Genomic DNA, 13,908 nt, shown 5'->3' with positions numbered 1-13,908 from the left:
TTTCCCCCCCCCCCCCCCCCTCGAGTTCTGGACAATATCACAAATTTTCTCAGAGCCAGTCATTTGTGCACATGGTGGATCCCTGTGGATCAAGGGCAAACACTTATCAGAGTGAATTGAAGCCATCGTGAAGGAGTTTACATAAGCAGTCGACTTTGTTTGCTGCCGCGGTAAAGGATCACAGGTCGAGTCGTGCGATGGACAAAAATTCTGGGATCGCGATTGACGATTGACATGATTAAGAGCTGAACACGAGGTACCGGGCTCAGCGACCCGATCTTTTGCCGGGCATACATCAGCCCCCTCCCCAGAGATCCAACAGTCAGCAGGCTAGGAATTCGTGGCAGGGTGGCGTCTTTCGGAAATGTGCCAAGACGACAGTTCTTTCGTCATCGGGTAATGCTGCCATAGCAAACATTGTTCTTCCACGATCGTCAGCCATCTCGTGTTTGCTTTTTTTTGTTTCTTTTCCCCCCCTTTTTTTCCTTCGTGTTTTTGTCCTTGCTTCATCGGCAGAAGACTACTCCTTACCGAGTAAGGTCTTTGGTCTAAAAGCAACAAAATATCCCCCGGCCTGGGTAATCACTTATGCTGTCGGAATCGCCGAAAAACGCAGTGCGGTATGAGCGACTCGGATACTGTGAGACGCGCAAAGTCGCGAGGTGTACAAAAATGCGGCTGATTGTTTCATGGTGATTAATTCCATCAAAGTCAGGTGGCTGTGAACGGATCCGCCACATCATAATAAAGGTGGAAAGATTTACATTTTCTACAAAGCTTGACAGCGGAAAAAGGTCGATGAAATGTGGGGGGTGAACAGTGAGCTGGGATAGATCACATGATTTCGGCATAAATCTACTGGTGGCAATCAAATCAATCTGGGACATAAACCACCTCAATTTGACAGCTGGAAATTCCCATTTGCGCCCAACCTCGAGGTATCTTGAGGTGGTTGGTAGAGATGAATAGATGACAACAGGCACTAAAGGTGTCCGTTCTATTCGGACGTCTTGGCATTTTATGACAAATTTCCCGCCAAGGCAGTTGAGTTGACTATTGACTGACATTGACAGTTGTTGCCTAGAGAAAAGAAAGCATCATTTCACGACGACAGCAAATATACGTAGGCCGTTTGAGGTTGTACAAGGGGCCAATGCAAGCAGGGAAAGCTGTCTGCCCTGCAGGATTACTAGTCTAGATCTAGTACCTGGCGAGGTCAACAGTAAGACCGATTCTACCGGTATGGGGGTGGGGTACAACGCCTCCCACTTGCAGCCCCCAAATACCACGCAAACAAGCTCAGATGCGAGCTGTCAACCAGCTTAACCCCACTGTTTTACTGTTCCCAAGGGACAAGGTGCCTACTAAGTGCCGTGCGTCTTGTTAACATCACCAACAGAGAAAGTCCGAGTTTACTAAGAGGGGAAAAAAATAAATAATAGGAAAAACAGATAGACAAGTAACTAATTTTGCTTATAATCATTAGTCCGAGTCCTCTCCTGATTCGGTTTTGCTGGCTTGTTTTTATTTGTAGTCGCGAATTCTTTTGTAGCCAAATTTGTTGCGAAGGCGATCATTTGTATGCTTTCCGTTAACCACGTCATCCCCACGCCAGCCGATCAAACCCTCCCCGACGTGGAGTTTATTTGCATAGCATATGCGTATACAATTGGGAAGCTTTCCTTAGCCATCCTTACTAACTAAGACGCAAATCAAAACACCCCAAAAAAAAATAAAATTAGAAACAAGGCACAGCAAACAAAGCTCGGATTTATTTGCTCATCCCCGATTCCCTTTCCTACCCCCTAAAAAGCCTACATATTACAAAGAACCAAATAACCACACTTGATCTCGTTGTTTTTTTTACTCCCTCTTTTTTTCTCTCTGGAAACCTTAGTCATTAACTCATCCCAAAACAAGACAAGATGCAGCAGCTATCAGGAACCTGGAATCTAAGCCAAGATCTCATGGCCCCAAAAGGCTACGAGGCCATCTGCCAGGCCGAGCCATCCGACAAAGTCAACAGCAACGGCTACCACACCCTCGAGGACGACTTCTTATACGACTGCAGCGAGTGGGACGACTGCCGAAGCGGCAAGAGGACACCCCCTCTTCGCTCCAGCCTCGACTACGAGCGGGGGGATGAGGAAGCCGCAGGAGCGCCTACCACCATGAGCAACCTCGGCGAGTGGGACAGGGACTACTCCAACGCATGGGACTACGCATCTCTGGCGGACCAGGCGAGGAGGAGGAGTGGTACCGTTTCGAGCAGCGGGAGCAACAGCACCATCGGCTCCGGCAGCAGCAACCCCAGCCCGGCCACCAAGACTGAAAAGACTTTTGGTGACGAGGCCGACTACTCGCAGAGCAGCAGCAGCAGCAGCAGCAGCAGTAGTAGTAGTAACCGAAGCAGTGGCGGAGGTTTCTGGAGCTTTTTCGGCAGAGCCAGGTCGCAAGAGGCCAATGTAGAGTCGTTGAGGGGGGCTACGGCTTGATCGGGTGGGCTATTCGTTTTTTTGCCACAATTATGCTTGTGGGCTGAGCTAGCTTATCGGTCCCCTGATTTCTGGGTTTCTTATTTTCTTCTTTAATTTTTTCTCCTCATTAGCGACTGGGGCGTTTGGACGGTGTTGTCTTTGGGTGTTTTTTTTCTTCTTGTTTTCTTTTGGCGTTGGGTAGAATTTATCCTCTTGTACAGTTAACCTTTTGTACGTTTTACTGTATTTCATTTTGTCTTTTAAAAGCAAGGGATTGGCGGAGGCGTTCTACTTTGAAATGACGCCTCTCTTCGTCGGGTTCAATTTGATCACTCTTTTTTTCCCTTTTGTATTCGCATCCAGAAACTCATTAACACGTCTTTATTTGTGTGTATTCTTTTGTGGTATGACAAATCTTACCAACCCAAACGAGACAATCCAAAAAATAAAAAATAAAAATAAAAAAAAACTCTACATTCAAAGTACATACTGGGTATGATAAGGCTCACCAGGAGCTTTCATGATTATTAAGTTCAATGATCTTGCATGATGCTTTCGGGACAGGAATTCAAATTTCTCGACAGGGATCGAAACCGCTCCCTATCACGCCGTATGTCGTCTTTAGGGACGACAACTGTCTGGTTCTGCAGATGAGTCGTTAGCTTATTTCTATTCAGAGTAAACCTTTTTCATCTTTCAAGTTCTGGGATGTAGGATTTTCCAAATAGATTAAAAAAACAACAACACGGGAACTTACTCCCAAAAACGCAGAGATCTGCGCAATGCCACCCTCGTTCGCCATAACTTCCAGCTCTCGCCTCAGATATCTCCGCTGGGCTTGGGTGGCAAACTGCGACACCAGCCCAGTGTAGAAGGCGCTCAGCATGGAAATGACGTTTGCGTATGGCGCAACGACTCCGCTGCCCAAGTCGGCCGTGTCATGCTGCAGAAGGGAGCGCCTGTAGTAGCTTATGCAGTTTACGATGCCGCCCACGGCTCTCGAGGCTAGCATGGCGGCCTCGATGTACTCTGGTGACCGCTCATAGGCGCGCGGGTTTTCTATATGCTGCTGCTGCTGCTCCTCCCCCTCATCTTCCTCCTCCACCTCCACCATGTGCAGCCACGCGATGCAGCGAATCACGGTGTTTTGGATGACGAGCGTCGCCACCATGCTAGACAGGTAAAATGACGCCTCGCGGTGGTCGCGGAAGGTCATGTGCCTCGGCGGGAAATCTTGCTCCACCTCGATGGTCGAGCCGTCCGAGGCCGCCTCGCTCGGCGTCGACACCGCTTCGTCCGGGCTGTTGAACCCGCTGCTGAGTCCGGACGGGGAAGACTCGTTATTGTTGGACGGCTCCGGCGTTGCGGGAGGATCGGTTCGTCGCGTCAGATCTTGCAGGAGCGGTCCGTACTTGGCAAAGATCTGGTCGAGGCGGTAGCCCTGCTCAACGTCCTGCGCCGCCTCGTAGAATTTGCGCCCCACTTGGATCGTGTCGTTCTTGATATGCCTGAGCCTCGCCAGGAGTTCTGGCTCCCTCCGGCCCGACTTGATGGTCCTTACAATCTCATCGCGTCGCCAGCAAAGCGACGCCAGCCATACCCCTAGCCGACCGAGGGAGTCGCGATACGAGACGGACATGAGAGAGTTGGCGAGTGAGCTTGTGTGAGCCGTTTCGTAGCCCGGGAGGGTTTTGAGCATGAGCTGTTGTAGTTTTTTTTTCAGTTCGTGGTTGGTCCTCAAGACAATAACTGGTCTTTTGGAATCATCCATAGAAAAAAGAAAAGAAAAAGAAAACTGGAACAAAAATTACACGGGACGTTACTCACCATTCGCCCTCGTGCCATAATCACCATTTCTTTACTGTCTTGAGACTGTAGTTCATCCATACCAAGCAGCATAATCAGTTGCACTGCACCCTTAACATGAGCCTCGAAAGCACCTAGATGTTGACTAGGGCATGCTAATGTCTGTATCAAAAGGGGGTGGTTCCGAAAGGACGGAAGTTCCCACAAAGAGTCAGTAAAAGTTGAACGCCAAAGGACAATGCCGGTCCCAATCTACCTTCCCACCCCTCTCCAGTGAATACCTGCCTCGTACAAAGTCAACAGCAAAATGGACCCCAGCGTCTGCGTGCTACTCCCGACTCCCTTTGAGAGTCCCTGCACCGCCTCCCCGACCGCCCGGATGGCCTTGACGTATTCCGACTGCGCGCGCGCCCTCAGTCCCCTCGCCGACGGCCTGGCCGCCAGAGCTGCGAGGCTGGCGGCCCTGAAGGCGCTCTTGAAGCAGAGCATCTGCTCCTCGTCGGGCAGCTTGAGGAACTTGGGGACGAACGAGTTGCTCCCCCTGTCGCCCGGGTGGGACGGGACCGTGACGTAGTGCTCCATAAAGTACCTCTCGGCCTGCTCGTCGACCGGCATGTCGATCTTTGCCGGGATGGCGCCGTTGGGCGTCGGCACTATGAAGGTGAAGCTCGAGTCCTGGAGCAGCGACGGTCCGACCGGCATCGTCATCGTGTTGGTCGTGCACGAGTCCCACTTCTTGATGGTCTTGTCGGCGTACATGTAAAATGACACGCTGTCGCGCCACCAGCCAAAGTCGACAACGTTTGTCCGCTTCTTGGCCGGCGCTGCGCTGCAAATCTCCTTGCCGATGCTGCGCTGACGACCGTGCTGTCGTGGTGTCGATGGTTTTGCGGATTCTGGATAACCCGGGCATGATATTTGTACCCTTTGGCAACGTAGACATGCTGGTTTTGCTTGGTCGCACTGTCGATTTTGTCTGTTGGTATGCCGCTTTTCTTTCTTTTTCTTCTTCATTCCTTTTCTCTTTCATGCTGGAATGGTGAGGAAGAGGTGCCAGAGTTCTGGGTTCAAGCTTACCTTGATCCGCCTTGCTTGACATAAAAGGCATGCGCTTGTGTCTTGAGGAGAAACAAATGCATCATGTCAGCATAATATAGATTGGAGTGTCATATTCTGGAAGTTTGTCACAGGATTATTCCAGACAAGAAATACCAAATTACTGCTTCTTTATTTCTCCCACTTACCTATGGTCCTCGGCGACCTGTCCACTGCATGTTCTAAATGTGGGACTGGAAGCGATCCTGAAGAGACAGTCATTGCGGCGTTCACCTTCACCAAACTACCTTGAATGGTTGACATGAAGGCTGCTAGTGAGCAAGCAGTCAACTGACTGAGGTTGAGTGGTGGGTTGTGAGGGCTTCTTAAGGTTCTCCGACAGTATGAATAGAGTCTTGGCCGACTATAACTTTGAGAAGAGGCTTTTTTTTTCTTTCTTTCTTTTCTCTCTTTTCCTTTTCCCCCCCTTGTCGTGTCTACCCGGGCTGAAAGGCTAGGATCTTGACTTTGGTAATTTCCCGCTGTCTTTTGTTCTTGACAAGTGACGGCCGACTAATTCTAGCCACTTTGCATGACGGCGCTGTGAGGGTGGAGGAATCAGTATAGTAGAAGCCGGCGCGGAACAAGATGGGTCCTGGGTGGGTGGACCATGTTTAGAGGGGCGCAGCTGTTGTAGGTGGGTGTGTATGATGTCTATCTGTTCTGGTGCGGGGGAGCATCAGGGAAATAAACATCCCTAGAGTGAAACAGCCTTTAGCCATTAATGCAATCCTGATATTGGACGAAGCGCTGTCGAAGCATCGTATGACTTGGAGATACCAGACGTCCTATGTTGGACGACCAGGGTCGATTTGAGAGAAACACTGTGATAGAAACGTCCGTGACCACGTCCGTTCATTTTTGGTGACACATGTTTTCCAATAGCTTCCATGTGGTAGTTACAACATCGGAATTAGCCGAGGGTGCCCAGAGATCTTTTTTTTTCTTTTTATTTTTGTTTTTTTTTGCCTTGCCCAAAAGAAATACCATCATATCAAAAGTCGCGTGGGTCAGCTTCCAACTGAGATGCGACTGGATCGGATTAGAGTGGAGAGCAATGCCGTGATACTGAAAAGGCTATGTCTCATATAAGGTAATAAGGTAGCTTAGCTTTTTGTTATACTCCATAAGATCGTGGCTTATAGGCTACCTGGTGAAAGGGGTCACCTAGATCTTTTGTACCTGTATTGATGGCAAATGCTTGGTGCGACTAAGTCTATTTATCGGATATTATTTTTCGTAGCAATTTTGTCTGCTTGCGGATTTTGCGGATTTTAAATGCTATATCTGTAATAGACTTTTAGTAGTCCATCAAGCAATGGGACAGAAGCTCGCTGTCGTCCAAAGAACGGATGGGCGAAAATGAATGACATTTGTTCTCAACACTTGTTTTGACAGACACATGTATGTAAGGATTACAGGAGAAGAATAGAGTAGCTACTGTTACATAAATAGCATCGCAGGGTTTGGTGTGGCTGCTACCGACATATGATGAGTCGTGGCTTTTAGTCCAGGGAGCCCAGTCGAGGCAGGTTCTTATGTCTGGTGAATAATTGTATTGTCAGCGTTGGAGCAAATACTGAACAGCGCTACCTGTGATGTTGCTTTTCAACCATAATGACTATCTTGACTATTAAATTCTTTCTGACAAAAAAACCAAAAATGGCCAAGATTAAAGACGACGTTATCTCATTCGAACGCAGAGATAAGTGCCGGAGAACCATCTCAACGTCATCTGTATCAAGTTCTTGCAGCTGCACGAGTCGAGGGTTGGCCAGTGGCACACCGATGACACGGACGGTGTTATAGTTGCTCCTAGCGCGCAATCTGTTGTTTTAACGGAATTTTTGATGCCGTATCTTTGACATGCTAGCAAAGTTCTGAGCGGGATCTTGCAGTCCCCAAACAGCAGCAAACAACCATAGACTAGACGGTACCACAATATAGAGAGCAACGCGGGCGAAACGGAACAAGAAAGTAAACGAAGATAGGTAAAGGGAAGGAGACGGTTTGGCAAAGAAACAAAAGACTACAGATTCTGAACTCGAGTTGACACATACAGTAGAAGAGGTTCTCTTCAAATTCGGAAGAAAGAAGGAGTGATTCCAGAAACCCAAGACGATGGAAACATGAAAGCGCAAACGTCACAAACAGATGACCGCAACGCCTTGAAATGCAGGGGAAAAAACAATATGTACATGGAAATGGGACAAAAGTATAAACCAGATCTAGCTGGCCTGAAAAAAAAAGTCCACAGAAAGGGGGACACGCAATCGTGTGAAACAGCCCTCAACCAACATGCTGCAGCCCGGCCGCTGATTCCTCTACAGGACGGCGAACCCAGCAGGAAATAATGAGTTAGTATGCATAATGCGTGACAAGCTCATTGATCGCCCTCCGGAACCGGGGTCACATAGTTTGTTCCGTCGGACGATTATTCGGAACCTGTATCTGCAGAGTCAGTTGTAAGAGTGCTACCTGTAGTTGCAGCCTCATTCGGTTTAGTTTTGTTTCCGTCTGTTGACGATGCCGCGGTCGTGGCAGGGTCGACAGGGGCAATTTTGCCATCATCTAGAGAGCCCTTGTCAGCAGTAGATCCCGCAGCTGGCAAGGTACCGTTAGTAGCAGGGGCAGCGGGAGTCATGATCGCTGGGTTGCTGGCCTCTATCGAGGCGGCGGATGCACCAGGCTTGGCAACATCCGTAGTGGCAGTGCCGTTGTTTTGTTTCGTCGGAGACTCCACAGTAAGAGGAGGAGGAGCGGGAGGCGTAGTCCCGGAGCTTTGGGCTGGGCCAGAGCCAGCGGCTCCGGAGGCGGGGTTCGCCGTGCCAGTGGCCCTTGTCCCAGTAGTACCCTCTGAGTTGGGGGTAGTAGGATCCGGAGTGGCTGGAGGGTTGTTGGCATCGACTGGCTTATTCTTCGTGGCTGTGCTGTTGTCACCGGTGGTTGGCGGGGTCGACGGGGCAATGCCGGCTGCCGGGGAAGTGGTGGGTATCCCCTTGCCGTCGGGTGATGGGTTGGCGCCCCCACTTGAAGTACCACATGTTCCAAATGCCGGGTTGCAACCCGTGCCGCAGTGAGCTTCTGAGCTTCCACAATAGCCAAACTGACTGCAGCAAGTGCCCTTTGCAAAACCCTCGCAGGTGAAGCCGGCACCGCACTTGCCTTCAAGTCCTGCAGGCTTTAAGCCGCCGGTCGCGGCCCCCGTTCCCGCTCCAGCTCCGGCTCCAGTTGCCCCCCTTGCCGTCAATCCAGTGGTGGGCACTGGGATGGCACGGGTTACCGAGATGGTAAAGACAGTTATGCAAAAGGCAGTGTTGAACTTCATCCTTGCAATTGTGCCGGTAGATGTGATGTGGGAGAAGAAAAAAACAAAAGAAGCAAAAAATACTGTATGTGAAAACTGGTTGGGGTTCGATGTGCGATTTGTTTGCCAATGCTTAATGCTGGTTTCCAGTCCAGTTCAGAGCAAAACTAAGATTCAAAGAATGGTTGCATAGATATGCGAATGTCGTCATGGAGATGAGAAAGTTAACCATTGCATATCCGGCCCTCAACAACTCAGCAAACCTTCTTTATATCCATTGTAAACAACGGCAGTGCAATGCGATCTTCACGGCAGGTCGGAGATCATTTTCCAATTGCATAAACATAGTTCTTGAAGATGAGCGGCGGTGTTTGTTGTGATGACCAAGATTCCGTCATTGTAGTAAGCAACGCTGGCGGCCGAATTGACACTGAAAGGACCAACAGTGCCACACCAATCCCGAAAACGATCACAAACAAAATTCCGTTAATTGCTTGTCTGCAGTTGCGGCGCGCGGCGCACCTATGGTGTATACCTAGGTAAGGTACATACCTACCTACCTACCTAAGGTACCTACCTAGGCACCAGCTACAAGCGATCTGCATGTGTCAGACCCAGCCCAGCTCGACCATCAAAGAGACCTTGCATCCTTTCCAAATCAAGGCCTGATATATGCTTATCACGTGCTTGGCAGCTTCGCCCTTGCGCATGCTGTTGATCACAACGCAATTGGAACTTTTGGCAAATCGATCACGAAAGTCGATTTGGAATAACAATAAATTTCAAAAGAATAAATTAAACGAAATTGGGGGTTGAGCTGCAGGCTGCAGCAGCAACGGGTCCAACCCACGATTCCCACATCACTGGGACTCCACCGAGGGGATCCACTTCAGTAAGGATCGATCGTCGATGCATTAAAAAATTACTGTTTACAGCGAAAAATACCAAGGAATTTTCAAAACAAGCAAACCCGAGCGCTTGGCATCAAGATTTCGCTTGCATGCTCTGTCATTGAACTGCCGAAACCCTTGTAAAAGTGCGGTCGTTGGAAGAGGAATGAAATGGAAAAAAAAGTGACATGAGGACAATAACAAAAGAAAAAAAAAGCCAGTGATTTGTGTATGTGTCCAAAAATTGACTGCAATTCAATCGTCCAATTGACGCACTGTAGGTAATTAATTGCCTAGTGCTATCTATCTATCGGCAGGTACTCAAGCCGCATGCACACGAGTCGGGAATAAACTTTTGCGACCAGCAGGCAACAAAGGACGGCTTGAAGCCACTGGCTACCACAAATGATGTTAAGACGCCTTGGCAGATGCATTGAAGCTGGTGGGGTCTCATTGGGATTGGGAGACGAGTATCGATGAACCTTTTCTACTGAAACCTAAATCCAAGGTTCCGGCCGAGCTGCACTAACTAAATGAGATAAAGGTCGCTTGAGAGGAGCTGATGTACTCCATGCGGTTGAGGTCCTAAATTTCACTTCCGCACGGTAGTATGTATACCTTGCATGGGTCCAGGCCCCATAGTGGGTGAGTCGGCGCCATTTATCAGATACAACGTCAGTAATTACAATACCAAAAAGGATGGCACACCGTAGCATTCTGATTGTATTTGTCGTGCTCTTTTCTATAATTATCTACCGTGAGATCGGTTAGGTTGTTGATGTACCTGTTTGTGCTAAGAGCATACCAGTGGAATGGCGCACAATTCAAAGACCCCGAGCACCGGGGATCCTTTGCTAGCTAGCTGCAGTCCGCCGTTTGGATGAATCAGAGGTACACGCAAGCCCTCCCTCCCCCCGGCAAATAGCTTTGTTACCTCGTAGCTCTGTAGCATTCCAACCCTTTCTTTGAACGCAAAATGACGCCGTGCGCCTGCGGCCCCTGCAGCAGTTCACTAGCAATCCCAAGTTCTTCCAAACGTAGGATAGCGTCTAATACCGTGGTTAAAAAAGTCGATTCCTTTTTTTCATGATTGATGACCGGGCGAGCCCTGTTTCGTGTCGTACAAGCCAGTCCCGGCAACACATTTTTTTTTAGCTCAAAGGGGACTTGAACTTGTTCAGGGAGAGGCGCTCCCCCAAAATAAACTACCCCCATCGGATGCTGCGGAATTTGCCTTGGTAAAAATTCGCCCTAGAGATTGCTCTTTCTAAAGACCCTTTGTTTGGTCTTCTCAAGGCCGCCTTTCACCCCCCACAGCAACCGAAACTGCGACGAGCACGACGACGAGCACGACGAACGAGAGCGAACGAACGAGCACGAGAAATTTATTTTTTCTTGGCGAGAAGAATAGAAGCACCGAATTATATCTTTTTTGGTGCAGCAAGCCCGATCACACCCCGCAATACGCGGAATGACCTTTACAAAGGCCACAACATAGTTACCGAAGCATTCGCGATTTCCAACCTAAACTGCAGCAAACAACAAGCTAGGCCTTCACAAAGTACGGGAAAGGAAGGAGGAGGAAAAAAAAAGTCAAAAAAAGGAAAAGCCTCAAAAGGCCCAAATGCTCCTCCAAGTCCGCCCCTGGAGGCTGGTCTCTGCGCTGCCCATAGTCGTCGTCGTGCTCGTGGCCGGCTTCGTCGTCACGCGACTGGTCGGGTTCCTGCACATCTTTGGGGTGCTCCAGCCTCACTCGGGAATCCGGATCACGCAGGGAGAGATTGAGCTCGCGCACAAACGAGGACGGGACCCAAGCGACAAACCCGTCGTCCCCCGGATAACCCACCAAATCTTCCACGCCTGGAAGCACCCCGGAAACGACACATTGCCAGGCCACTGGGCGCACGCCCGCGAGAGTTGTCGATTGCACAACCCGGATTGGGAACACAAGGTACGATGCGACGAGACCCGATTGTGGAAATTTAGTGGCGCTTGATGTGGTGTGTTTGTGTGTGTGAGTGGGGGGGTTGTTGGTAAGGGATGGAGGGAAAAGAGATTGATTGGCTGTTCTTTTTCTTTTTCTTTTCCCTTTCCTCCCAAGGCATCCCCTCCAAATCGAATTTATGGGCACCCCTCACGACGCGAGACTGACACGCTTTTTTGATAATTAATTTTTCTTTCCATTGCAGATCTGGTATACGGAAAACTCGCGCGAGTTTCTACGAGAGAACTACCCATGGTTCCTGCCGACATATGATGGTTACAAATTCCCCATCCAGAGGATAGACGTGCTCCGCTACTTTCTGCTGCGGCATTATGGAGGTATCTACCTCGATCTAGACAATGTAAGCATGACCGCACTTCCACCTCTTTTACCCTGCATCATTTAATTCATTTGATGGTTGCGTTCGTGTCAGCTGAACCACTCACAAACCACCCTTACTAATCTTCTCCAAACAGGGCTGCGCGGCAAGTCTAGATGCCCTCACCTACTACCCCGCCTTCACGACCGACGGTGGGCACGGCGCGCTGAGTAACAACATCATGGGCGGACAATCAGGCCATCCATTTTTCCACCTGCTGACCGAGAACCTGGCGGCCTGGGACTGGAACTGGTTGCTGCCGTACGTCATCATCAGCTACTGCAGCGGGCAGTGGTACGTGACGGCCATGTGGGAGCGGTACCACCGGTTGCTGCAGCTGACTTCGGGTTCCGGCGGGGGCTCCGTGGCCGGACTCGAGTCCCTCGGGCGCGGCTGGCGGCCCCTCCACCACGTGCTCATGGACATGCGAGACGGCGCCGACCCCTGGGTCTACTTTACGCAGGTCCGCGGCGGGACCTGGTCCAACTGGGACAGCGACATCTTCCCCTGGATCGGGGACCACATCCCCGAGATCGCCGGCGTCGTCGTCTTGACCTCGGGCTTGGTGGCTTGGTTCTGTATGTGGGCGGTCAGGAGGCGGAGGACGCGCGACAGGGGCAAGGGCTACCTGCCGCTGGCCGTCGAGGAGCACGCCCTGGCTGCGAGGAGGTGATGATATACGGCCGGCTATTTCCCCCTTTTGTACGAGTGAGAATGGAAACTTGCGGTGGACATCGGCCGCAGCTTTTAATTGTTAATCGAGGTTGTAACAGTCAATCTTTTTTGTTTCTTTTTTTTTTCTCATCGTCAGTTGTACCGGAATTTCCAATCTTTTGATGAATGGCATGAAATGCTTTCGCGACTTGCCGAGCGGTCCTGAATTTCAAGATACCATTGTGTAGGAATGCCAGATAAAAGATTCTTCGTCAACAGTACGAGGGCAAGAGGTTACATTTTGTAGAAACTACGATAGTGGATAATGGAGTGTGTTGGAGGGGGTGTACACCTAACTTGCCAAGACTACTTCCCCTGGTGGTGATATGCAAATGGAAAAGCGGAAACGGCTACGCGGCGACCGCCCCTGTGAAGCTGGTGGAGACGGTCCCGTAGGTTGAGATACGCGGGACCCCCGTTTGTTGACGGCCGGTCCTGAATAAATTTCGGATATGTCGGCGGGCGACCAGTTGACTGCTGTGTACCCCCAGACTTTTTACAGTCGTACCGTAGCAAATGTACTGTCGAGTATAAAGCTGAAATTGTTGCAGAAAAGAGGAAGAATCATGAAAGGGCAAAAGAACGAGTACCAGAAAATACAGGACCAAAAGAGAAAACTGCCACGCACAAGAACAAAACAAACGAAACCATGTTCCGTGTCACGAATAATTCCCACACCCTGCGACAGGAAGATAGCTCTGGCAGGTATTAAAAGAGGCAAACATGTCGGGTTCCACATCAACTTCGAGTTTGTTTCAAGAAAAAACAAAAACCAAGGCCGGGAGTTGATACCAAGAAAGCCAACCAAGTTCCTTTTTGGCCACCAAAACCCGTTGCAAACACCTCCCAAGATCACAATTTCGAGCCCTACCAAGCCGTGGTCAAAAATCTTCTGTCTGGCCAAAAATCAGACAGGATCGGCGTCTCTGGAATATTGGAAATAAATTTTCAAGAGCCTGCAGACCTCAAGTATTGCATTTATCGAGCAAGCAGCTTGGCCCGTGGCAGGGAACGAATCGCACTCCCACATCCCGTTGGAAACAGATATCGACTCACCTCTGCAGGTATTATGTGGGTAGGGAGTAGAACAAGGGCCTGCCATCTTTAAATAAATTCCCCATTGGCGCAGACAGGAGTTCGCGCAGTGGAACATGCCGGCAGCGAGAGCAACAACAAGATCGTCGACTTTCATGCAAATGACGAGTATTGAGCTTGTGAGTAAGTTATGCAAAGAACAAGAATGTGTCTTGACAAAC

At 49.8% G+C, this 13,908-nt stretch overlaps 4 protein-coding genes across 4 annotated transcripts; 2 read left to right on the top strand and 2 right to left on the bottom strand.

Annotated features, from left to right (window-relative positions):
- Positions 1-1,925: 1,925 nt before the first annotated feature.
- Positions 1,926-2,495, top strand: PgNI_02320 (uncharacterized protein; the record flags this gene model as incomplete). Its single annotated transcript, XM_031122387.1, has 1 exon — positions 1,926-2,495. The coding sequence occupies one exon, from the start codon at positions 1,926-1,928 to the stop codon at positions 2,493-2,495; it is 570 nt and encodes a 189-aa protein (XP_030986011.1).
- A 468-nt stretch (positions 2,496-2,963) lies between these two features.
- On the bottom strand, positions 2,964-5,382 carry PgNI_02319 (uncharacterized protein; the record flags this gene model as incomplete). The annotated part of the gene is made up of 5 exons (XM_031122386.1): positions 2,964-3,121; positions 3,235-4,179; positions 4,305-4,428; positions 4,576-5,179; positions 5,361-5,382. 5 exons carry the CDS (start codon positions 5,380-5,382, stop codon positions 3,011-3,013), a joined length of 1,806 nt encoding a protein of 601 aa, XP_030987261.1. The 3' UTR covers positions 2,964-3,010.
- Positions 5,383-7,812: 2,430 nt separating this feature from the next.
- PgNI_02318 (uncharacterized protein) lies at positions 7,813-8,706 on the bottom strand (the record flags this gene model as incomplete). The annotated part of the gene is made up of 1 exon (XM_031122385.1): positions 7,813-8,706. One exon carries the CDS (start codon positions 8,704-8,706, stop codon positions 7,813-7,815), a length of 894 nt encoding a protein of 297 aa, XP_030987262.1.
- A 2,063-nt stretch (positions 8,707-10,769) lies between these two features.
- Positions 10,770-12,864, top strand: PgNI_02317 (uncharacterized protein). The gene is made up of 3 exons (XM_031122384.1): positions 10,770-11,526; positions 11,765-11,920; positions 12,036-12,864. Exons 1-3 carry the CDS (start codon positions 11,200-11,202, stop codon positions 12,609-12,611), a joined length of 1,059 nt encoding a protein of 352 aa, XP_030987265.1. The 5' UTR covers positions 10,770-11,199; the 3' UTR covers positions 12,612-12,864.
- Positions 12,865-13,908: the final 1,044 nt, after the last annotated feature.

This window comes from Pyricularia grisea (genome assembly GCF_004355905.1).
Source record: "Pyricularia grisea strain NI907 chromosome Unknown Pyricularia_grisea_NI907_Scaffold_1, whole genome shotgun sequence".
NCBI classification, from domain to species: Eukaryota; Fungi; Ascomycota; class Sordariomycetes; order Magnaporthales; family Pyriculariaceae; genus Pyricularia; species Pyricularia grisea.
The sequence above is the reverse complement of the archived record's forward strand: the minus strand, read 5'-3'. Positions and strand labels throughout refer to the sequence as shown.

Coding starts and splice junctions, on each gene's coding strand:
- PgNI_02317 (XM_031122384.1), top strand. CDS start 11,200: ATGCTCCTCCAAGTCCGCCCCTGGAGGCTGGTCTCTGCGCTGCCCATA. Junction 11,527..11,764: donor ACCCGGATTGGGAACACAAG/GTACGATGCGAC, acceptor TTTCCATTGCAG/ATCTGGTATACGGAAAACTC. Junction 11,921..12,035: donor TCTACCTCGATCTAGACAAT/GTAAGCATGACC, acceptor TTCTCCAAACAG/GGCTGCGCGGCAAGTCTAGA.